This window comes from Haliaeetus leucocephalus, unplaced genomic scaffold (assembly GCF_000737465.1).
Source record: "Haliaeetus leucocephalus isolate CR32 unplaced genomic scaffold, Haliaeetus_leucocephalus-4.0 Scaffold339, whole genome shotgun sequence".
Taxonomy (NCBI): domain Eukaryota; kingdom Metazoa; phylum Chordata; class Aves; order Accipitriformes; family Accipitridae; genus Haliaeetus; species Haliaeetus leucocephalus.
In genome coordinates, this window is record NW_010972775.1 from 8330511 (window position 1) to 8355713 (window position 25203).

Here is a 25203-nt window from a genome sequence, read left to right on the forward strand (position 1 = left end):
CCGCCTCCTACCGCGGCCCGCCCCCGCGGAGCTTGCGTCGCTGGCGTGCGCCCCGCTGCCTCGCGTGGGGTGAAACTGGGCAAAGTCGCTGCGGGACGCTGCCCCACGAGAAACTTGTCCTTGGGACGCTGAGGCCCCAGTGCAGGGTGGCACCCCCTCAGCTCCCGGGGATTCTGGGTGTTGGGGGTGCAGCGTGGGGAGGGGGGCTTTGAGAGGAGACCCAGGCGGGTCCATACATCGCTCGGCCACCCCTCGGGCGGTGGAAAGTGGGGTGAGGTCTTGCAGGAGCCGCTGGAGGCCGCTCAGTCCCGTTCTCTGGTACCCACCTCTGAGTGCTCTAGCCAGAGAGCGCTGTGTGAAAGCCGGACACTGTCCTCTGCTCCTTCCCACAGCTGCAATTTGTGAGCCACCCAGGCCCGTCAGCTTATTAGCCGTGCTCTGGGAACGGGTATCAGACTGATCAGAAAGCACCCAGATCCCAGACAGCCTGGGGTCAGAGGCACAAAGCCGGCGCAGCTCAATGCATGAGTGACAGCGTAAGCCCGAGTGCCAAAGGTCCAACGAGGAGGTGAGTCTGGTGCACTGGAGTTAGCTGGCCCTGAGCCACATTGCAGGTGTGGACTTCAGCATTTCAGATGCTCAGCTCTTCTGGGATCTGGGCTAAGGGAACACCGTAGCCCTACACTGCTGTACGCAGGCCTAGGTGCACACACATCTTCATCTGCAGCCTTGCTTGTCTGTCACGAGAAGAGCATTCCTCGGTAATCAAAGGAGTTACAACCAAAGGAGATGCTTTTGTTTGAAAGAAACTGCAGATTAAATACCCATAAGGGCATTTTTGAAATAGATTATCCTCTGTCTCCCTGTAATTACCTTGACATAATTAAGACCACAAGAAAACAGTTATGGCTATGCAATGTCCTTGCCCCTTACGATGTTAACGATTGTGCTGGTTCCCAATTTGGAGAATGCTGAAGAGAGGGAATTTGCATTGAAAAAATGGAAACTGCACTGAACTACCAATGCCTCACCCGCTGTGTACAATGCCTCTTCTGCCTCTCAGTTCCCTGTCCCCAGGGCAAGATACTGAGCTATCAACAGGACAAGGATGTGAGGAAGAGGGGAAGAAAGCATTGCCCAGGCCCAGAGGAACGAATAAAGGGTCTGCATTCAGTATTCAGCATCTTTTCTGTTGTTTTCCCACCTATTATTCTCTTCTCCACCTGAGGAAGGTAATATAGCCCAAGGCACGTGAGATGGAACAACCACTTGTATTTGGATTTCTCTCAACTCAAGACTGGCTGCATGTTACACAATTTTTTTTGTGGGAAGGTGTCTTGTGCCTACAAACAATTGCATTTCCGTATGAATCATCCACTGTCTTAACTCCTGGTTGTAATGCTGCTTTCAGAGTGGGTTTGCAGGTGGAGAATAGGTTTAGCAAGTATGTCACCTACCCACTGGGCTGTCCCTTAGCAGTGGTCATTAGTTGTTCCTGGTCATTCTGGTTAGCACAAATGCCTCACTTTAAATTCTGGTCCGCAGCCAGCTTGTGGCCTTTGTGGTTTCAGCTGGGAAGGAGTTAATCTATCTGTGAGATTCTCCTGGTTAGTGAAAAGTTGTGCCTTCTGGACTTTATTCCCCTCTAGGAAAAGGTGTGTACACAGGGCTGTCTAGTCACTGCAAGGCACAAACAAGAGAACTGCTTTTCTAAGAACAGGCACAGAGATGAAACTTGTGCCACACTATGGGAAAGGACCTCCCTTCCCATACGCTAGAGCATGAGAGAATAAGGCACAGTATCAGATCTCTGGGAGAATTTGCAAGATCTGCATCAACTCTGAGAATTTTTATAACTTTGAAGGAAATCCTACTGGTGCAGATGAAGGAAAGACTTGTCCATGGATAATACAAATATAGTTTTCTCAGTTTTGTCTACATTACTAGCAGCTCTCCCCATTTCTTGGAAAACAGCAGCAGGACATGTCTACCTGATATACCAATATCTGTTTGAACAGGAGCATCTTCTAATTTTTAGCACATCCTCAAATTAAAATCCTCTAAGAAAGAATAACCTGCATGCATGGTTAGTAGTCTGCTTTTTTGGATACTCTCTGAATCATCCATCTCCTTCCCTTCCCCCAGTCAGCAAGCTGCACAAATGTAGTAAGGAGTCTAATTTGTTTTCTGCCTTGCTAGTTGGCTGTGTATTCCATGCACCCACCTGCAGTCTCTTCAGCCCTTGTGTAGGCTGTGTGATCCTATGTGCACTGTAAACATTTGAAAATACCTTATAATCTCTAAGCTCTGCCAAGGCTGAGATGAACATGTAGAAGTGAGACTCCAGAAAAAAAAAAAAAAGATCAACAAATACCTGTCTTTGCATGAAAACAACATTTGGAATAGCTTTTTCACCATCCGCAAAGCTCTGATACACTACAGGGATTATGGAGCCAGCTGCTAGTATTGAGTGAACACCTGGTACCCCCAGGTAGGAAAAAGGAAGCTCAAGAGAAGATGTTGCAGCAATACGAGATGTACACAGAAGGGCTGCAAAAAAGCTCAAAGTTATAGAATTATTTTTGCATAAAGACAGGATAAACAGATTTGGGATCTTCAGCTTGGACAAAAGACAATGGTGAGGAATGGGCAACACAGGCGTAGAAGATGATGACTAGTATGTAGAAGTGAATGGGGAATGGCTATTCATTATTTCCTACCCTTGGGAACAATGGATTTGAAGTAAACCAGGCAACACATTTATGTGCGAAATTAAATTATGTCAGAGGATATTCTGATTATGAAAAGTGTAAATGCTCTCAAAAAGCAGCTGGATAAACTCATAGGAAGACAAGCTATGAGGGCTATAAAACATGAAGATATGTCTACAACTACTGACTCAGGAGGCCCTTGAATTGTGGGTTTGCTTTCTTGATAGCTCTGCTATGACAGGACCTCTGACCACTATCTTTTCGGCCTTGACATGACAGACTCCCCACCAGTAGTGGTAAAGATGACAGGCTTCTAGGAAGCAACAGTTCTCCTCTGCTCTGAAAGGAGCTCTCTCGTGCCCAGCATCTGTCCTTGTCTAGGGCAAGCTCTGCGTGTATTTCTGGCTGCAGCTCATTATTCCACATTTGCCATTCTCTCTCACCTCCAATGGAGACTTAAGCCATGAAGTGACTATTCATAGAGTCACTCCCTCTTTGAGTCCCTGAGATATCAGGGAGAAATGTCTGCTTGGTTTCAGCTTGTCCCTGTTTGCCAGGACCCGTGACCTTACCTCCCTGGTTCTGAAATAGTCTGAAGGAGATTTACCACAGTTTACAGCTCCTTTTCCCTGCAAGGGTCATAGTACGCTGTTGTGAGCATTTAATACTGTCTGTAGTTTGGACTTGGCACTAGCTTATAGGAACAGCATGGTGGAAAAGTAAATCACTACTTGGGAATTAGTTTGGCTAAAACAACAGTATTCTACTGATTTTTACAGTCGGACAGACTACACAAAAGGTATACAGTCATAAAGACTGCTTGTAGACGATATACAATGTGGTGGCAGAACATAATCTGACCAGGATGCTGAGCTTTCAGCTCAAAACTTGCCAGCGCTTTGTGAATGCAATGATCCAAAGGCACAGCAGGTTAATTACAAGATGATACTATAGTGTTAATATCTGGAACAATAGCTGTTGTAGAGCAGCTAATATAACTACACAGAAACTGCAAGAAATTTAAAGCGTAGGCACCTTCTTCATTTTTTTGCAGACTACCTTGTTCCCCACCACCAGCGTTACTGATACGTTTTTTTCCTAGGAGGCCCAAAGATCATTGTGCTGTGGGAAAAATGAAACAGGATGTCACAGAATCAACAGGCCTTTATATGAAAAGCCCTTGGTCACAAGATGGGCAACAGAGCATACAGTACATGGAGCAGGAAATAGGTCTGCCCTCACAGAATAGCAGATAATAAAAGAATTACTGCAGGAGTGGGTAGCCTGGTCTTACCTTAACAAATTGCCTAAATGTGGGCATGATAAAAGGCTGATTTTTTTTTTTTTTTCATCAAAATCTCCCCATCTTCAGGCTAACTGCTGACAGAGTCCAGAGGAAGAAGAAAAGTTCCAACTGGAATATTAATCCTGTGGGATTTGGGAATAATTGCAGAGTTACAAATTGAAAAAGAACTCACACCTGTGGTCATTAAGGTTATAAAGTCCCATTTGTATTGCTACAAAAATGAGGTGTTATAATTAACTTCTAATAGCCTTTGCTTTCCAGGGGGATTAAAATCTATTCTGCCTTCATCATCCCTAAGGCATGAAACCCATTTATAGCAGAGATTATCAAATGGACAGATGCATGTAAAATATTTCAGAACCAGACTCGGTAAGACCTGTGGGCTTGATCACCTATTTTTCCTCAGAGCTGTTTCTTTTTTCTGCTAGCTTTCACCCTTGTATTCTACACGCACACACTTAGCTCAGCATCATGTAACTCTCAAGCTCTCTTTTTTGGGCATTACGCCTAGCATGAAAATTTTAGCCTGCTAACAGTCATAAAACAGTTTGTTGGGGACACATATCAGACACTGAGCCCCCAAATTTGGTAGTCATAGGTCCCCTTATACGTAATATACAACCCAAAATTTAATATTGTACAGTTCTTCTCTTGAGCAATATTTAATCTTTCACTGGCAAATACATCTTCGCTGCATTTGGAGCTACTGTGGTTTATAGTTACCCTTTTGAAGTGACATAACACATACAAATATCTGAATGTCCAGCTTGGTTTAGCTACAAGCATTATATTACTTCCCAAACCTATCAATATAACTATCACTTAACGCTCTTGGCACATGGCTAATACAGGATTACTACAGCAACTTGGAGCCTCCCCTGCTGACCTCACATATACAAATCTATAATTAGGAATTCCCACACCAGGACTTTGAAATGCAGAATATGCATTTTATTTTGCAAAGCCATCAGTACCTATTTTATGTGATTATTTCAGTTATGGTTGAATTGAATAAAAAAAGAAATTCCTGGAGTTACTTGCAATAACAGCTTGATTCCATCTTTACTGATAATGTAGAGTGACAGACTATAATGGCAATAAATATTTCTTTTAATGTTTTCTGCTTTTAATTGATGTCCTACTTCCTACTTAAAATCCATCTTCTTGTTAAGGTTCTCAAAGTAATTTTTAACTATATGTCAATAAAGTCACAAAATGCTAGGTAGCTCAATAAATAAAACAATGCAATGTGCACTATCATTTCCTCTGGAAGAGACAGAAAGGACATAAGAGAATGGGTTAGTCTCTCAAAGCTGTATCTGGGCAAGAACATAGAGCAAGACTATAGAAGCCAGTCAGGTAATTATAATATCAACAGAATTCTGCCATGTACCTTTATGCATATTTATGTATGTCAGCGTGTACCATACAGTTTGTGCACCTAGCAGTTAGAAAAAGGAGGATTACACCTGGTAGCTATGATTTGCAGACTCAGACTGTTAAAAATTTATAGCGGAACAGAAATTACTTCTAAGATTTTAAAGAAGGCTGCAAAACCCTAGAAGGGCATGTTTTTCAGGAAAAAAAAGAGATATTTTTAGCTTTATTTGGGAGGGCTTTTGATTGAGCATGTCAGTAAGTCATAATATTTACACAGCTATAGTCATGGCTTTTATTTCATTGAATAAAAAATAAAAGCTTGGACCTTACCAAAATCAACTGCGAGTTACAAAATACAAACACAGGGCAGTTTCATTTATCATGGATATGTGGCCACAAATGAATGAAAAAATAGCACTGTCATTTTTCAGTCACAAATTCTTAGGGATTTAGATAGCATCTCTTCAGATTTTTCTGAAGCATATAGGGCATTAATCCAGTTCTGATTCAGCAGAAAAAGTACCACCCCTTGATTCATCTTCACCATTTCCTCTTTCAGGTAGGTCTCCCATTCAGTTAATAACTGGGTCGTAGCCCATAGCAATGTGGCCTGAGACATGCGTGCAATGCTAGAAGCTTGTCATTCATACTTCAGCAGTAGGTTTTGGTTTAGTCAGTCCATGCAAGTAGGACAGTTCAGCACAAATGTCATGTAAAAATAACACAGCACAGGAGCAGCAGCATTGTTCACATAGGGGTGTGACTTGGCCAGGTCACGTAATTGAACTGGTTAAGGTAGGTAGGAAAGCAGAAAACAGGCACACCCCACCATTAACACTACAGTTATATTGTTAGGTAGCTGCCTTTAAAATCACATTCCACTCTCTTGAGATATCAAAGGATAGACCTCTTCCAAAAGACTGATTTCAGCATTGTCATTGTGGCAGGAAGTAAGGAAATTTTAGAGGCAGAAATAAATTGTGGAGTGCAAGTTCTTCTATAAGTGTAAGGCACGGACATATTTCAGGGAGTGGGAGCATTAAGGACAGAAAATCACTACATGTATTTGACTGACTTCTTTTAGCTTACAAAGGGGAAGATGAGACACATTTTGCCTTTATTTCTCCACAGGAAAGGAAACATAGAAAAGGAAGAAGGGGAAAAAAAAACTCTATTCTGTTTCAGCTCTATTTTATGATAGAAGCCCAGAATAGCAAGTGGTGGACTTCAGCCCTGCTTCAGGGCAGAGTATGATGGAACATTTTTCTAACCAACAAAGCAACATGGCATTTATCTAGAACATCTGCACAGATGCTAGAGAAGTTCTTGGTTGTCTGGCTTCCCCCTTGTTTTAGATCTGGTTTAGGGCCTCCATGTTCCCCATCTCAGAATGATACACATGGGAATTCAGCAGTTCTTAATGATTCGCCCAGCCCATTGCCAGTTCACACACAGCTGGGACAGGGAGCTGTGCACAAAAGTTGCGAAGTACAAGTGGAAGATCTGGTTCCATTATTTATTTTCTTTCTACATACTAAAAAGAAGTTTATTAGAAGTTATATTAAAAGAAAATAAGGTGGAAGGGGAGGTATTTTAACTGTAAAATATCAGGTCATACTGACTCTTGACATCAGGGGACTTTGATCAGGAAAACTTTGGTCTCTCCAGCTCCAAAAAATGCTCTAGTGGACCTATGTGTATCTACAGTATAATGAAATTTTCTTATCCTGTCATCAAGAATTGTCTCATTTCCTCTGGGCATAAGTCATTACAATAATAGAAAAAGAAGTAAAAAGTTATAATCAATACAGAAGACATTGTTGAGCCTAACTGAAGTTATTAGGAGGCAGCATAGGGAGGACTAAATAGTTAAGGGTACTTACTAATAGCTCAACCACAATGACTAAATATTACTTAGAGAAATACCCCTCTAATGACAGACTCAGTCCTAGGAAGGAAATGGATTCACACACCTAACCACTTATATATTTGGTCACACACTGTATCTGTGAATCTAGATGGTCACTCCCCAGATTTCCAATGTGTCATTCTTCAGGCCACTTCAGGCCAGAAGGAGTATGTTTTTCTTTCACCTGCATATAGTGCCTCATCCAGTTAGCAAGAATGCAGCTGAGTAGCATGGTTCTGGGTCCTGATCACAGAGGAAGAGATTTGAACTATTCCAGGAAGGCACTTTCAAGAAGTATTACAGACTTTGAAATAGATCAAACCGGTATCAGTGACTTGGACCAGTACAGCAGGATTTCCTGACATTCTGCCTGCTTGATGATAATGTGAAATCTAAATAAACCTGTGGCTTTTGAGTGACAAAGGCTGGTCTACAAAAGCAAATAAACCAGTTTGCAAGATCAGTCATAATTCAGAAATTAATATTTCTACTACGAAATTAAATGTTTCTGCAGTGGAACTATTCCCATCAGGTTTCTCTCTCCAGAGAAAACCACAACAAAAAGTAGTGAGTACTTGATCAAAAGACCTTTAAAATGACTTGAAAGACCCATTCACTTCTGTTGGGTTTTGACTTATTCCGTAAATTTATTCCAATCAGGAGATTTGGATGGCAGAAGTCTCCATAACATTCTTTTGCTTTCCCTGCATTTCAGAATGTGCCTAAAGTTTACTAAGCCTTACGTAACTACTTGAATCCAAGGGAAATGCAGGGAAAAAATAAATACACAGAAAGCCATGCACAGTGACTATATTATGACAAACTCTTTGCAGGCTCTGGGGAAGGCCGATTCTCTTTCCTATCACTCTTAACTCCATTTTATCTTACTCTATTCAGATGCCTGGCCCTATCTCTAGTGCTTCTGACATGCCTTTGTAAAAAGATTTCAAACCATGTCTGTTGATGAAGTCTTTAGTTGCCCAAATTAATTTTAGTTATATTTAATTTTGTAGATAGAGATTTCTAAAAGGTGTCATTAGCATTAACTTGAAAACTGAATTTCCCTGGATGATTAACTGCTCTTCTTTTTCATAACTTCACTATGCTTAGGCATTTTGCTGCACTTCTGGCCTACCTAGATTGCTTCTTCAAGAAGTGTATTTATTATAGGTTAATAGAGCACCATTCCCACCTCTGGAAATCTTTGAGAGGAGTTACCTGAAAGCTTGAAAATCTACCGGAGTGGCTGGACTGAGCAACACATGGGATTCTATTAGGCCTCCTTTAGTTGGCCTAATAGGGCACATATCCTATAGCTTGTTTAGGCAGAATCTCATCTTCACCCGGCAGGGGGAAACAGAAATGGCATATCTCAAAAGACGTATTTAAATTCTTCCCTGTTGCGGGTTTGTTTTTTGCATAAGTATTTCAGCATGGAAAGTGAGCGCTATAGGGCTGCTGTATTTATTCCAAAATGCAGCTTCTGCAAGGGGTGTTCTCTTCCCATTAGCTTTGTCTAAGTATAACTCACAAAGCTTTTTTTTAAATGCACACATACACAGTCACATGCATGACAGTTGATTAACAATGTCTTTTAGTTAGTACAACTTAATCTTGCCGATTTTAGAACTGCAATGCTCTTCTAATGTAAGCAGAGAAAGCAGATATGAGGGGTATGGATAGTAATGAATGCTTAGAACAGACCTGTCTGGAACACCTATTCTCCCTGCTGCAGAACAAGAACAGAAAGACACAAAAAAATCACTAAAAGACAATTGCCCTACTTCTGCTCTCATTTTTACTAGCATCTGTCTGATAATAACCGAGAAGTAAATGGAGGTGCTCTGGATATTAATGTGGGTTAATAGAATTAAAGTAGTACAAAGGAACTATCTTATTGCTTTTTATAATTAACCTGGAGATCCATTGCTGCTGCAGGTCACTGAACAAAGAAGTTACTAGCATTGAAGGAAGAGAGACATACAGATATGTATACAGGATGAGGTTTGGGTCAGACAAAATGGTGAGCTAGCTAGCATGAAATCAGAGGCTAGCAATGATCAGAGAGAGGCTGACAGGAGTCTCCTGTGACACAACTGACACTAGACATAGGGGGAAGGAAAGGAGGGTATTTTGCCTTCCTATGGGGCCCTGAGAATTGACCACTGTTGAAAACAGGATGTTAGACCATCACTCTGCCCTTGGAAATTTCTATATTCCTACCTTTTAGAGAAATATTTACCAAATTATTAATACAGTAACACAAGGCCCAATCCTCCTCTCTACAAAATCAATAGCAAAATTCCCAGTAATTCCTGCAGATGTTGTACAGAAGCTATAATATATTGATACATTAATAGCATGCACTGGATACATTGAAAACATATGATGGTTGTTCATTCTCTAGCTCGTTTTATTTGAGTAAACCGTTTGGGGGAGTAACAAACACTTCCATCCACTGTCCTATGACATATGGTGTACTTTTGCTAAAGCATTAGAATGAAAAGTACACCAAAATATTCTGACAGCAGACAGGCTAGCAAGCTCTTAAGGAGGAGTTTTGGTACATTTCCCACTTCTCCTCATACGACTGGAGTTATGGAATCTCTATGAATTTTGTGGGTCTCCTGTGTTAACACACACGTTTAGTATTTTGATGAATTAACAAGAGAGATAAAATACTTAAGACAAAAAGATCCTATAGAATTAACAGTGGACAAACATTGAAGTGCCCTCTGGAACTGTATTCCTGCTAAGCATTTCTGTTCCTGTCCTTAGGGAGACAAAGTTGAAGCAGATTTCTCAATAGAATATTGTTTTCCTTTCACTGGCTTACGCAAGGGACAGTGGCCAATGTGGGCATAAATTGCAATGGAAGATGAGTATAACTGGAACACTTTCTGGGTCCTACCCAGTTGGCCAAATCTTCCTGTTTAATGGTATGTCTTTTCTGCATAAATCTTCTGTAACCATAAACAGGATCTCACCCTCAGATTTCGAATCATTTCAGAATAAGGGTGATTCTCTGATGGCAATCTAGAAAAATAATGAGTTGAAACCTATTTGGATATTTGGCTATAGTTTTGACACTGATGGGAACCTGACATTAACTTCTGCATCTCTAGGTTAGATTTTTGCAGTGCAGGACAACCACACAAACACACATACAGATGAACACCAGCATTAAGGATACCTGAAATAAGGTGGGCTTTTTTGCATGCTTGCTACTGGCCCACATCCACAGATAATTCTTGAGTGCATATTGTCAACCACATAGCTTTAAGGTTGTTTGGAATCTCCTTCTGTATTGCCAAAATAGCACTGCTGGCATAGTTCAAATATCTTTTGTTTCCCCCATCTACAGAATCTATACAATTTCTTCAGTTTTTAACCTTTTGTGGCTGATGTTATTTATTAATTTATATTTCTATTAATACTGCAGGGGTTTGGCATAGTTTCCACAGATCCCATCAAATTCTCTGGAAAGTTTTCAGCCTGTGGTTAGGTTGCTCTTTGTCTGACAGTACCAGATTCCTTGGCTACCTTTAAGTTAGCATGTTTGGGTACCAGCAACACAAAGGTTATAATTCACTGACTTATGCTGTTACATAAATATAACTTGAATTCCACTGTTTCTGTAGCCACATATGGTCTAGACACTTGTAACTGCTTTGGCTGAATTTTTAGGTCTCTTTTGGTAAATACCATCTGATCATTTTAATGTAAAACCTTCCAAAAAGATTAGGTTTTCCCTGTGTAGAAATTCTGAGGTTTCCCTTGGGCTAGAACAGCATGATTTTGTACAGAGCTTGGTGATATAAAGTAGGGAACTCGTTCCAGTCCCCTAATGAAAGCATGAACATACCTGCTTATAACTTTTCTTACACTGCTGACATCTTCCTAGGTCAGTGCCTGAAGTTAGGTGGAATGAACACAGGTCTAAGGCGGTATCGAAAATCATTTGTTTGAGAACATGTTAAAATGTTGAGGCAAAAGACAACTTGGTTTCCAATAAATTCTTTCTGTCAAGTCACAGTCCAGCTATAGTCACAAACTACCTCATATTGCCTCCCAGATCATCACTCAGTATTATACAGAGTAGTACAAATGCCCAGACTGCATCACAGCTGCTGTCTATCTTCTCTGTCAGTGGCCAGGATTCCTGTTTCAGAAAGATATGTAAGAACTTCACAGGAGATAGATGTTAATTATCCTCCCACTCCCTCCAAATATCTCCTGGGATTTCTAGTCATTAGAGACTGGCTTACTTCCTGAACTATAGGTTTAGTAACTCCTGCTGACACATTTTAATGAATAATGGGCATTGTTACCAGCTATGAACTTTTGTTTCTTCCTAAATTATCACCATCGGCACCAGCGTGTCTAATCTTGCTGTACAGAAAAAGTACCAGTTTTGATTCTCCTTGTTCTATTCTGGTGATTTGTCTCGTTACAGCGTTACAAACCGCTAAAGAGTAGATGTTATCTATGCTCTTTCTGTCCTTCATAAATTAATTTCTCCAGACTCAGGACCACTCAGTTTTCTGTCCACTTAGAGTCATGCAATAGTATCTGAGCACTTCTTACAGCAGCAGCACTTTCAAAGGAAAGCACCATACCCCTTGTCACATTAGTCACTTCGTGCACCTTAACATCTTGAATGCTATTTTGACTGCGATTCTATACTGAAAAGGATACTTGTTGAGCAGCAGGTCGCTTTCTGACAGACTACCTCTTGAATGGCAACCTGGCTCTTCTATATTGTATTTCAGCACTGGAGAATTGATATCCAAGGCGGATTAAATAATTGCCCTCATCTTTCTTGCAAGAAACTTGTGCTCTGGCAGAAGCACAATCTCAAGACTCCAAAGCTTCGAGATACCCTTTGCCTTGTCAATCTCTCTTTTAGATTTGTTTATATATGAACCCTCTTTGCAGATGGAGCATCACGACTGGCTCCACACCAGTTGCTGCCTGGGAAAACAAGACAAAAGCTGCTCTACTAGGGCATAATTAACACAAGTCAACAGGGAGGGTGCAATACGTCAGCTGCAATGACAGCCACAGCAGAACTCCCTGGCTGCTTAGCAGTGCAGAGGGATGAATTTTGCCATCCTCACTATATTGAAGGATGCCAGCAACAAAATAAGACAGTAGTGCCACTGGGCAATTTATCACCCCCATGGGAAGTGGTCACGAGCTTCAAGGATATAAGCGTGAGATTCTTTGCAACAAACCCCTGTATTTTGGCAAAATGCATACGGTCATGTTATACAGAAGGCATCGCATCATGAAAACCAATTCACGATGTATTAAAACAAACCTGCAAAATGGGATTAGGACCCACATTTGCAGCAGGACTTCGGAGACCAAGGCAGGGGCACCCCCCCACCCCGGCCATGGCCTGGCCACGGGCACAGACGCCGCCCGCTCTCTGCTGCCACCTGCGGGGCGCGCTCCCCCGGGCGCCTTTGGTGGCAAGAATGACTTACCTGAGGCATCTTAGTCACGACTGCAGTTCCCACGGTTTTTAAGACTTTCAAACGTTCTCGGCGGAAAAATAGTCCTTCTCTCTCCAAAAAACTTGCACCAGCTTTCCCCTTTTGTGGCTTTTTTTTTTTTTTAATTTTTCTCAAGAGCCAGAAATGACAAGCTCTGCTAGGCACAGAAAAGTTTCAGAGGAGCAGCAAAGTCAATGGGTATCAATATCCCTTTTCCCCTCCATATTACTTCTAAATTTGTAAAAATTATAAAAGGTGATGAGAACAATTGCACTGGCTAGATAAAGTGCCAATCAAAGTTAAAACATGCTGCTTTTACCTGATTCTCTGCACTCAGTTGCAGAGGATGCGCAAAGGGCCCCACAGCTGGTCTCTGGCAGCTGTGCACACTTAATGTTTGGGGTCAGCAGCATGTCACCGCATGTATGCTTCAGGAAGTGTAACTGCAGTTTGTGCAGCAGGTATCACCTGTATGCTCTATGGCTGGATGGTATCTTTATGTTCTTGAGCAGAAAAGCTAAAATGACAAGACTTACAAAAGTCCGTGGAATCAAAGCTCAGTTACCTGATATCTGATGCTCTAGGCTTGGCATGTATAGGAGGTACAGGTCTATTTAATCACTTGGTCCGGAGACCTCCTCTATCCAGGAGTTACTAATCCTGTGCACTGGTGGTAAGTGTGACGCCATATAGAACAGATCTAGGCAAACTCCCTGCCCCACTGAGTTGCCAGGTATTCAATTCCCTCCTGCCACCTGCACTGCCCTTCAGATGCAACTGATAATGTCATTCATTTGATGGCACACTGACATCTAGAGATGCTGCAGTTTATACACAGGCTCCTGAGGTTTGTGTCATCCCACTTTGAGTCATAACCACCTGCCTTTCCTGGAAACAGCATTGTGAAGCTTTACAGTAAAAGCCTTCCAGGTGAATACAAACACACTGCAACAAGAGGCTAGGTAAGAGTAATTACATGAGTACAAAAACTCATTGTTTTGCCCAAATAAGCTGAAAGATAGGTGTTTAATATCATGCGTACAGTGCATCATGACATTTCCTGTATTACCAGCCTGGCAACGTCACCACAGCGGACTGCAGATACTGCCTACCTCTCACTTTACTTGTGGACACAAGGTAAGCTAAAAACATAAGTAAAGTAAAATCCCATACATGTAGTCAAGACTTCACCCACAAGAGAGAGAAGACCCAACAGACATCTAGAGAACACAACCAGGAGAGAAACCTCTCCAGGCTCAGTTTTGGTTTTTTTTTCCTCTGACTGAAACAAAAAACAAAACAAAAACCCCCAAAACTCCAAACTTGCCCCAAAAAGCAGAATGTCCCAACAGCTACCTATCAAACAGCCAGACCTTTCTGTCAGCACCTGGGAACCTGTGTTTGCTGTGAATAAGCTAATGTTAACTCTATGTTTTCCAAACATCTGGTGGTCAGGATTCCTCACTTCCTCTCTACCCTGGTGCATCTAATGCCATGCATTGCGTCTTCCAACAGAGTGTCTGCACTTGTCACTGATGAAGGAAGGACCACAGCTGGGAAGTACAAGAGAGACCGTCAGTCAGGTACAATGTTAGAAAGCACACCACAGCACAGCACAAATTGGTAGTCCTGAGATACCTACCTGCACCTTTGTAGGGCTACTGTGTGGTAAGTAGCCAACCCAGCAGTGATGGTGCTGGGGCTTGCTTCATGGCAGTTATCACAGGGCAACAGGTCTGATGAAAATCCAGTTTTGGCTTTGAAAAAATACTTTCATGGGACCTATTGCAAACACATACTTGTTGACATATACATGTCTTTAAATGGAACCTGTTTAATTTTAAAAACAAACAGTTGAGTTTGTGAGCATTTTAAGTTGGTTTGTTACGTACGTACAAACTTACAGCTACCTTTCTCCTGCAGAGAATATGAGGGACTCCAGCTTACTGAGTAGGGGTTTCCCAATGCCACTATAGTTAATTTTCTCAGTAAAGAAGCCAGCAACAGCAATAAGGGCAGAAGAGGAAAGGAGGTCGATTAAGTTGACTGCAGTTTTCCTTCTGCCAGCCCCCCTCTGCATCAATAGCACCAGTGTGGTACATGCATACAGGAGGCTTATCGTGTGCACACCTACAAAGATTCCTTTCCCCTCATACATGCAGCAGCTATAGTGGCCCTATTTCTTACTCATTCTTTTCTCTTCTCTGCTTATCCCACAATGCTTATTAAATTCAGTTCATCTGAAAAAGTTTCCTAGCCAAAGGATGCCAGAAAAATGGAAGAGATGAATTCTCTTGAGCTCTATAAGAGGCTCACACTGCCTTTGGACATCCTGACAAATATTTATCCTTATGCGGTATCACATACAGCACCACACAGACCATGGTCTTCCATTGTGACTCTTAGTAATGCTTAATAAGTTCACAGCTAGGAGAAACATTTTGATCTGAATTGTGAATTTGATCTTATCTTTAAAATAGCTGGATACCACACACAATATGTACTGAAATAGCAAGGCACAGTGAGCTGTGTTTAAAGTAAACATAGCCTGATTCAGGAAGCTTCTTTCCTTTGGTTGGCTGATGTTACAGCTTTTACATAGTTTTACTGGACTGACTTTATTTTTTCCATCTCTCTTGTCACAGCCATTCTACCTGTTACACAATAAACCATTTTCTTATTTGAAGAAAAACAAATTTGAAACTCCCTGTAAAGCAAGGAAATCTAGACTTAAGGCTGTCATTCTGTAGCAAAGTCACTCCACAGAGCCTGCTGGTTACTGCAGAGCCAGCACAAGACCTTCAAACTCAGAGTGCGGCAGGTAAAACAGCTCCCCACTTGGAAAGCATTGCAGCATATCACAGCCTGCAGGGCAACAGGCTAAACACAGCACAGAAAGCAGATATGCTGAAAAATCAGATCCTTGGCATTTCCTCCTAACATTTTTTATACAGGAAGTTTCAACGCAGACACATTATCAGTTTTCAAGGTCTAGTTTTGTGCTCCATTTTCTAGGCATGTTGACAAAAGTATGAGAAGGTCAAGGACTGAAGCAGCAGCTCAAACAGATTAGAAACCAGAATCCTCCTGGTTCCCAGTGCTCTACTTCTAACTATTAGACCACCCTGTCTTCTCTGGATGGTTCAGCTTCCTTTGTTTTCCTTTTGGTAAAGTGTTTAAAAGACAAATTAAGAGGCTTGTTGGGGCTCTCAAAAAGCTCTTTTACACAGCAGATATCCAAGAAAATGCCAGAGCTCAGATGAAGGTGGTCTGCACTGGGAAGGATTTACAGTAACCACAGTGTGACCATAGCCACTGACTTTGTGTACCAATTTTAAACAGTCAAGATTATGTTTTCAGGCAGGCACCAAATCAGATGATACAGCACTTGCAGCAATGCACACCCATCTCTCTCTGCCTTCAGAATGTGTGTGTGTGCAAGTGTATTTGCTCTCACATGCTCTAGTCACAAATACCCAATGAGTCCTTTTTCCTTAAATAGTATTTGCTGTATTCTAACCAAAAGACTTTATTGAGAATAGTCAGCTCTGTGGGTGTGAGAGGTAAACTTCTAGTCAACAGATCAGCTCTCCTATGCACAGTGGAACTACTTTCTAAAAGAGTAAATTTCATCTCTGGCACAGACTGAGTTTTTTCAGGGATGAGTCCCAAACAGTCTCATCTCTCTATTCCCAGGGCAGCAATATTTTCTTTCTCTGTCACAAAACAACGCATCTTTGACAAAATGCCAAATCCAAGGGAAAACACAGAACTATACTCACAATTTCTTTCTGGGAAAAAAAGTAAGATAAAATATGAGTCACACCAAATAGATCCTTCTGATACTGGCAGGCACTTGGGTATCCAAGGTTTAAAGATGCTGAAAGCATTTCTGCAAAACAGAACTACCCATGCTGCACAGGGGTATGCAACTCAGTCTCCATTAACAGTGCATCCACAGAAATATCAGAAACATATGCTGCTCCTTTTTCAGCACTATCATTTGTCCCAGCTGGACTCTCTTGAGAATCTTTGGTGCAAATGCATATAGGAAATAAGCATTTCCTAGCACTACTTCAATGTGTACTACTTCAGTGTGCTCCCTACCATCCTGATCTTGATACCTTTACAGTCTTTCCCTGGCAATAAAATCTTACATTCATCCCAGCCTAAGTTAAGTCTCTGTAGGTTTAAGATGGCTTAAGCAACATTCAGTGCCAGGCTCTTTAAGAGGAGTGAAGAGAAGATCAAAATCAAATTAATCAGAACTGGATCCTGTGTTGATCTTTCTTACTGTCTATATTTCCTCCCTTACTTCACATTATGCCATTGGTAGGTTTTGTCCTAGCCAGACTGTATGCAACCTAAGTAAAAGGACTGATGGGAACTAGTGAAAATAACTTTGTAACCTAATAAATAAAGCGTTGTTCAGAAAGCCCATTCTGCTTAAGAAGGAGAAGTACACAGAAAGCATAGAAAAACTCAAGTTACCTGTAATGAGTCCCTTCTCTGCGCTTATCTAGTGTTCCTATAATTTTCCTATTGGCAACTGGGAGAGCTTAAACTTTCATCATTCACCAGTGCTCAGAAATTAAGTAAAAATTTTTTTATTGCCTGTTCTTCTGCTAATGGCATGAAGCTTCAGGATCTGAATAAACCAGCAAATTGTTATTAGAAGTGGAGAAAAGATCGAATATTCCCTCTTACGTAAAACATACAGTCTCTGCTGACCTCACATGAGGTTCACTGGTATTAACCATTAAAGGGCTGTCATGCTTCTACTGAGGTAGGTGAGCCCAATTCACTACTGCACTTGACCTTCTCTGTTGAACTTTACTCCCCTTCTTATTAAGTCTTTCTGTTCTTAGATGTTAAAAGAAAAACCTATAATACAAACCCCCCTTTCTTTTCATTTCTATACCTTTTTCTCAATAGCCCAGTGCTCACAAATAAATTTTGAAATAACAATGACATTTTCCCCAGTGTAACATAGTAGGGTCAGAGGGTTCAATATATGACCTAATCAGCACGTTATGCAAAAAAGAATAAATTAAGTATGTTATAAACCCTAGCAATCTCTAAAGAATATTGCTCTTTCAGCAAAGTCTTTGAACATTTTGCAATGTTACTTGATAACTGCAGTTGGCAGAAATTAAGCAGCTGAAATGTGTAGCTGTACTCATAGGATAGGAAGCTCCAGTAAGCTAAAAGCATCAATACTTAATTACTGAAATATGCTGCATGATCCAGAAAAGGCCTTAATGTTGAAGCTATTGCACTGCATAGTTCACTCAGCAAAGCACACAGCTGGTCTGTAAAAAAATTAGGAATGCACATGGCTTCTGGAGTAGTTTAGAAAATTAGCTATAAATCAGAACAGATTATTTAATCAGGAGAAAGGGAACCCATTAAGTTGAGAAGAATGAGGATAAATCAGAGGAATACAGAGATTAATCAACAAGTTATAGTCTCATCATCAAGAGACTACGTTGTGGGGGGGAAACCTGCCTGGTGATTGAACAATAGAAAGCAACTGACAATGCTGAACTAAGAAAGTATTTGCATAGCATAGGGTTTTCCTTAAATAAAGTGGAACAGGGGAACAGGTACAGAAGACAGCAAGATGACAACTTTTCCTTTTTCTTTCTCCATGCACTAAAAAGACATAATAATGTCTGAAAGACCTTAATGCTTTTATGAAGAGAGATGCCTTCCAAACTCAAGGGCATTAAAATCCATTATATGTGACAAATATCCTTAATTTTATTACTTGGACAGTGAAAAGTCTATGGAGGACAGGAGGATTTTGTTCACTTGTTTGTTTTACATTTGCATATTTTGCGTTGATAGCAATTGCCATTGAAAGATCTTGGAGCACTTGCCAAATGTTAGTGATTTAAAACATCAAAACACTTGTAGAAGTTAACTTGTATTCTCCTATCTATAAAAGTAGGCTCAGAAAACCAAGAGGATCTGCCAGAGTATAACGGATTAGTGAAAATGCTCAAAATAGAACTTGGATTTGACTCTCAAAAGCAGGAATTATAAATGACCATATGAGTCCTCTCAAGGCACAAGTTGTCAGGAATTGAATATGGCCATATTAATCTTACACAGCTGTTTGAAGAACATGTATATTTAGGCAGAATAGAATTTTAATGGGAAGAAGTATTGTTTTTATAGAAAGTCTTTCACCACATAAAAATGGTCAAAATCTTAGTGGGATATGAAATGCTATTAATCCCAGAGAGGACAAAAAGTTTATTGTTCATCATAGATGACTTACACTGAGAGAGAAGCATCCACTATATAAGTCATCAGGTTAGGCTTATATCAAAAGTGATTTAGCTTGCATCTGTCTGTTTACGAGATATTATGGTATCATCGAAGAAAACTGGAGGTCTCTACAGCTCAGAATTCAAGCCATGGCTCTGTAATACACCAGAAACTCTGATGTTTGTACAAACTTCTAGGGACTGAATGTCTCACAACCATGTTTCTTCACGTATTCTCCCTCTTGCTTCCTTTTATGGTTCAAGAGCTTCTTCTGAAATTCATTTAAAAATAGATTACATGGAAATATTGGGAAAATTTTTCTAAACTAAACCTTGACTTGAGTTTTGATCAAAAACTGCCATGAGGTGGAGTGAACAAATCAGATGTCCTTAAACTATTATCAGTGGTTTTTTGTGGCAATCAAGATCTAGACCTTACCCTCACCATAGCTAGCACATATTGAGAAACAGAGCTACCAACTGTTTTGTGAATGAGCTGAAATACCCTTTTCAATATCTTAAGATTTTCTTTGATTTTAGTTGTACCATTTGAGACTTTTAAAGAGGAAATGCCATTTCCAAGTCTAAATGAACAAGCTAAATACCAGTTCTTTTTATGAAGACACGGTGGGGAGGAAGGTCTAATAAGAAGGATCTCTCCCACTAGGAGTCCGCAACGTGTCTCCCTCCTTCTAACTTACTGTAAGTTCAAATGAGAACAGGAGTCTTCTAGATATTACACCTGCCACCTGCTTTACAAGTTACAAAGAAAGTAGCTATCCAAAAAGAAGAAAATGCAGAAACTTGTTTACAGCATCAGTATTTCCCAGACAATTATTTTCTTGTTACATCTTAAACACGTGCATCTTCCATATGAAATTCAGTTGTCATATCAAGGTATGTGAACATACAAAGTAGAACTGAAAGAGCTCACTGACTGTTTATTTTAAGTGATTTTTTTCCTTTACAGTTTAGTGTAACTGGAGGTAGATGCAATATTTTCTTCCAGTGGTTTGAAATAATAGTCATCTATGAACATTAGGACAGACTACTGGAGATTGGAATCAGTTGTTTAAAGTTAAGCCTACATAAACATTCAAATGAAACAACAAAAAATAAATCACAGCAGGTTATATGATGATTGTCAGTACAGTATAGCACAGATCTTGGAGAAAAGGCTGTTTATGTTGTCAAAATAGTAAAGCTAGTATTGCAAAAAAATTGTATGATGTATGCCACTTGAAAAGATATACAAGATTCAGAGTATTACAACTACACTGTTCGTATTATTTCCCACGTATCTCAAAACATCAAAATCAAGTTGAAGGGAATTACATGGCAAAAGAGTCTGTAATCTGCTATGCATGAATATATTTCTGATCCCGCAGGCAGGAGTTTAATTTCATGTAATCGTACGAAAATGGATACTGCCGTTGTCAGGACTTTTGCCTTAACCAAGTCTATCAGCCTCACTTTCAGAGCTGTTAAATTTTTTCTCTTCAGTAGATGTCTTTGTGGGAGTAATGGAAGCTCCAAGCAACTTCAGTCTGAAATATTTTTTACAATTACATTACACTATTATTTGGTCCATTCAACGAAGAAGTACTCACTAACCTGTAAGTGGGGACAAATCCTAATAATCAGACAGGACTTGGCTATAGTTTATTAACAAAATTATGTAGTAGTGCCCCTTCATTAGAATTCTAGATTTGCAAAGGAGCAAAAACAGTCTCGTGTAATATAAATGGCAAAAAAAATTTTTTTGCCATAAAATGGAAAATGCTTCCAAAATAAAATCTGCATAGTTTTTTTTTTCTTTTAAATTTCCTGCAAAGTTTGTTGAACAGATGGATGACCCAAAATGCAGATACTTCTGTAAACTGAAATACTAATATACATCTGCATATATGACCATACACTGCAATATATCACAAATAGATGCTCAAGAACAGCTTAGAAAGAAAAATCAGATTATATGATTTGTGTTTCTTTGGTGCAATTTCTTGCCAGGTGCATAAAATTTTGGGATCAATTAACGAACAGATTTAAGCATGTACTTAATTCAAAGACCACAATTAATTTTGCTGGAACAAGTGGGACTCCTTAGAGACTTCAAGATAAGCCTGTCCTGATGCCCTCAAATCAGCAGGCCTATAATTTTCTGTCTCTGGCAGTATGGAGTCCATTTCAGGAAATGAAAGATACCAAGTAATAACTGACCTCATTCTCACCCTTCCCTAACAGAAAGCTTCCCAAAGTTTACAAGAAAGCTGTAGGCAAGCCTCACTCATCATGCATATGTGATGGTCCTTTTAAAGTCAACAGGCAGGATGAACATTTGATCTCTAATATACACAGTAGATACAATAAAACTTGCACTGGTTTTAAAATGGGAATGTACTTCCTGGGTCAGGAACTGTGAATCTGCTCTGTAATGCACAAAATGTATTAATTTTCATTTGTTTTCTTCTTAGTTAAAACCCAGATATAGCATTCAGTATAAATTTAAGTACTTTACATATGAAACTGATTTATATAATATTTGAAACTTTACAAAATAGTACTAAAGTAGCCAATAAAAAGATATTTAAAATATTTACATTTTATACATCATTTCCCCCTACTTACAATTATTAAATAATCTTCTGTGGTTTCCTTAATTTTATGGGAAGGTTTTTAATAACTACAAACTAACTTTGAATTACTTTCAAATGGCTTTTTACTTAAACGGAATTTTAGCAAAATCACATTTCCAATGTGAAACATTATCCCTGCATTTTCAGTAGCAATTATATATATATATATCTCCGTGGTTTATAGCTGTTTTATAATGCAATCCTGTTTTCTATAATAAACACTGGAGATCTAAATAAGAAAATGGCACAGTATGGATAGAAACATTATATCCCTAAATCTTAAGTCCCTTTATGTCATTTGATTTCTAGAATATCCAGTTTCTTGATAATTTTTGTTACTCTTCCAGTACTTTCAAGGAATCACAGATTCAATACTTATTTAGATTTTGGTGTCATCATCTTTTGAACAGTTATTTCCTGAAGGTACTTCACAGAGACTATCACCATCCGTGCTGAAATCATCATCGTCATCATCATCAGAATCAGCCAACACTTTACTTGGCGACTTCTTCAGTCTACTGAAACAAAAATACACATCTTTGCTATTAAAACTGAACATCTACATGCAGAACACTTACGCAAAGCTTAAAACATTGACAGGTAGGATTTACATTTTTAAAGGATGTCAAAGAAACTTGTGCTCTAATCGCAGTAGTTTATCATAGACTGCATCATACATGAAAGAAACATGCAAGAGAATGAAGATCAATCAATCGTATTTTCAAGCACCTCTAATTAAAGTCACAGAGAGGGGAAACTGTAAGCGTTGCACACTGAGATGTTCAAAGATGGCTGAGGAAAACTAACACAGGATAGCTGTACCTCTCAGTCATTAGCAGGAAATTGTTATTACTACAGATGATAAGATCGTCGAGTCCTACCATCTTTTCCCATTTTTTATTCCCTGCCTCAACTACTTTATTCAGCAGGCAGCTATTGGAAAGAAGGTTTGGGCACCTAGAGCACCCTGGAAAGAGTTGGAGAACATTAGTAGAGAAAGGAAATGCAGAAGAGTTTCACAGGTCCGTCTCTTAAACTCTGTCTGCTTATGACAAACTTGAAGTTTGTTAGAGGAAGCCCTCAGTTTATGGACTAAAGGAGCAAAAGATCAATTTTGTGAGTGGTGGGTATGATACATAATTGTAAGGTCTGACAAGTCATCCTACCTTAATTCCTTCTTTGCAGCATTAAGCTGTCCTTGCAATTGTTCATTCATGTCTAGTTGCTCTTCCAGTTCTCTCTGGAGTTTCTTTTTAGCACTTTCCAGTCTGTCTATTTCTTCTTCAGCTTCTTCAACTTGACGTTTCATTGCTTTCAAACGCAAACTCAACTGAAATATTTACATGTCAGCTGATTAGAGGACTATTTTAATAAAGGAATTATATTCTTCCAGCATCTATGAGAGGGAGAATAAAGACACAACTTTGCCAGTGTAGTGACACTGTAATCCTGTGCTTCAGAAATATCTGAAAGTCAGCATTAGACTTTTCTCAAAGTGATGCAATACAATTTTTTAGGAAAAACAGCAACAAGCAAACATAGCTTTGCTAGAGTAAGACACTCGTGCAGTGATAGCAAGAGCTGGTTATCAATAAGGGAAGGCTGGAGCTATTACTGTATCTAAGTTAAGCAACTTTACCAGACAGATACTACAAAATATGTTTTAAAAACCCACAGGATTTTAAAAGATTGTTCCTTTAACAGATGTCTGCAATCTGAAACATACTGTTCGTTCTCTAGGCAGAATATTAACTATTTGACTCACGTACTGAAACAAACTATGTTTTAAGCAAGGAATCAACAAAGACCACAGGAATGGTAGAGCACATTGCTATTAGAATATCAACGTATGTTTAATACTTATAGCCTATATTTAATAATAAATAGCTTCTTTCTTTAAACAAAATTTTATGGTGGCAAAACAGAATATATTATTTGTTGGTGTATGTATTTATAGAATCATATGCTGGTGTATATATTTATGGGATCATGTACTGTTATTGGCTTTATTTCTTAAAATAATTATAGCATTGCTCCTCTAAGCGCTTCCTTTTCATGATTTTAGAAATTAATAACAATTTAGTACTAGACAAAGAAATATGGTAACAATGGGAACTGCAAATCTCACTAAATGGGAGTTCATAGAGTAATGAGTATCTATGTTCTTCTCATATCTTTTATATATGATGATTTATGCTAGTAGGATTAATATCAGATATTTGCATATTAGTCTTTCCCTCTACCTGGTCCTTTTGATCAGTCAGTGAGAGATGTTCATCATCTACTTGCAACATTAACTCCTTCACTTTTCTCTCAAGTCTGCGGTTACTTAGTTGGAAATTAGCTCTATCCCTAGAAAAAAACAAAAGAAACAAAAGACAGGCTTTTTTAAAAAGGAACTGAAATACTTCCAATCCTGCTGACATAATTCCTTAGCAATTTTCTAAGAATTAAATAAATACTAACGGCCCCTGCTTTGATTTACTGATTCCACGCAACATGTTAAGAAATTTGTTCAAAAGCATGAACAACTAAGGGGAATTTCTTCTGTCTCCAGAGCAAGATTTAGGAAAAAAAATACATTCCTCCAAGATTAAACAATGAAATGAACATGAAAATGGAAGTGTTAAACTATAGTTAATATTTCTAAGTCTGTTACTATATTAGACATTGATAAAATAATGAGGTATGGAACCATGTTAGCACTGTGGCCAGTTTTAAATTTATAAGACAACTTTCAGTGTGCTTTCAGTCAAAAAGAAAATTTGCAATACTTGTATGAAACAGTAACCATTTTAATTTGGTGTTTGTGAGGAAAAAAATAAATCAAGTTCATTGTATCAGAGACTTAATATTAGCAAGAGGTCATATTAACAAATATAAACATGCATGTTTTGATCTTAACATAAGTAGTTTTACCTCTCTTCATTTTCAAGTCGTTCTTCTAGCTCTGTGATCCTTGCTTCCATTTGAGCAACAAGTCCCTCTTTACTGGATCGGTAAGAACCCTCCAGGTGAAGGATTCGGCTCTTCAAGTCTTTGTTCTATAGTTGGAACATACTTGATTACTACATATATGCTGGTATTAACAAATATCACCTTAACACAAAATAAATTTCTCCAGGCAAACACAAGGTTACCAGTATATTTTTAATTTAGTAAATATGGAAAAAGAGAGTCAGTGAGATTTCACTGTTTACTACAAACAAATCTTCTATTACCGTGCTTTATTAAAAAGAATTCAGTGTTAAGCTTGAGTTAAAGTTTTAGGCTTAAATGGACCCTTGAACTTCAGATGGCTGCAAGCCCCTTCCAACAGCATTTTTTAATATGCCAAAATTTTTCAAATAGCATTGGATCTGTCTTATTCTCCACACAATCTTTTTAAAAACTCTGTATTCCTCCCTTGTAACTCACTGGTGTATGGCTAAAACAAGTAGACAGAAATTGCTTGCATCCAGTATCGCTTTACTCTATCAAAGCTG

At 39.3% G+C, this 25203-nt stretch overlaps 2 protein-coding genes across 2 annotated transcripts in view; both read right to left on the reverse strand.

Moving 5' to 3' along the window:
• The window catches only part of LOC104834713 (blastoderm-specific protein 25D-like), a 67167-nt gene extending 63814 nt beyond the window's left edge, over positions 1 to 3353 (reverse strand). The window contains exons 1-3 of the mRNA XM_010572274.1: positions 3329 to 3353; positions 2375 to 2550; positions 12 to 516 (exon numbers count right to left, since the gene is read on the reverse strand). Of these exons, the coding sequence (XP_010570576.1) occupies positions 12 to 516; positions 2375 to 2550; positions 3329 to 3353 (706 nt within the window). The remainder of the gene's footprint in view (positions 1 to 11; positions 517 to 2374; positions 2551 to 3328) is intronic.
• An 18242-nt stretch (positions 3354 to 21595) lies between these two features.
• CGNL1 (cingulin-like 1) overlaps positions 21596 to 25203 on the reverse strand; it is a 46559-nt gene continuing 42951 nt past the window's right edge. Inside the window, exons 15-18 of the mRNA XM_010571768.1 lie at positions 24638 to 24762; positions 23962 to 24070; positions 22885 to 23048; positions 21596 to 22233 (exon numbers count right to left, since the gene is read on the reverse strand). Of these exons, the coding sequence (XP_010570070.1) occupies positions 22098 to 22233; positions 22885 to 23048; positions 23962 to 24070; positions 24638 to 24762 (534 nt within the window). The 3' untranslated portion in view covers positions 21596 to 22097. The remainder of the gene's footprint in view (positions 22234 to 22884; positions 23049 to 23961; positions 24071 to 24637; positions 24763 to 25203) is intronic.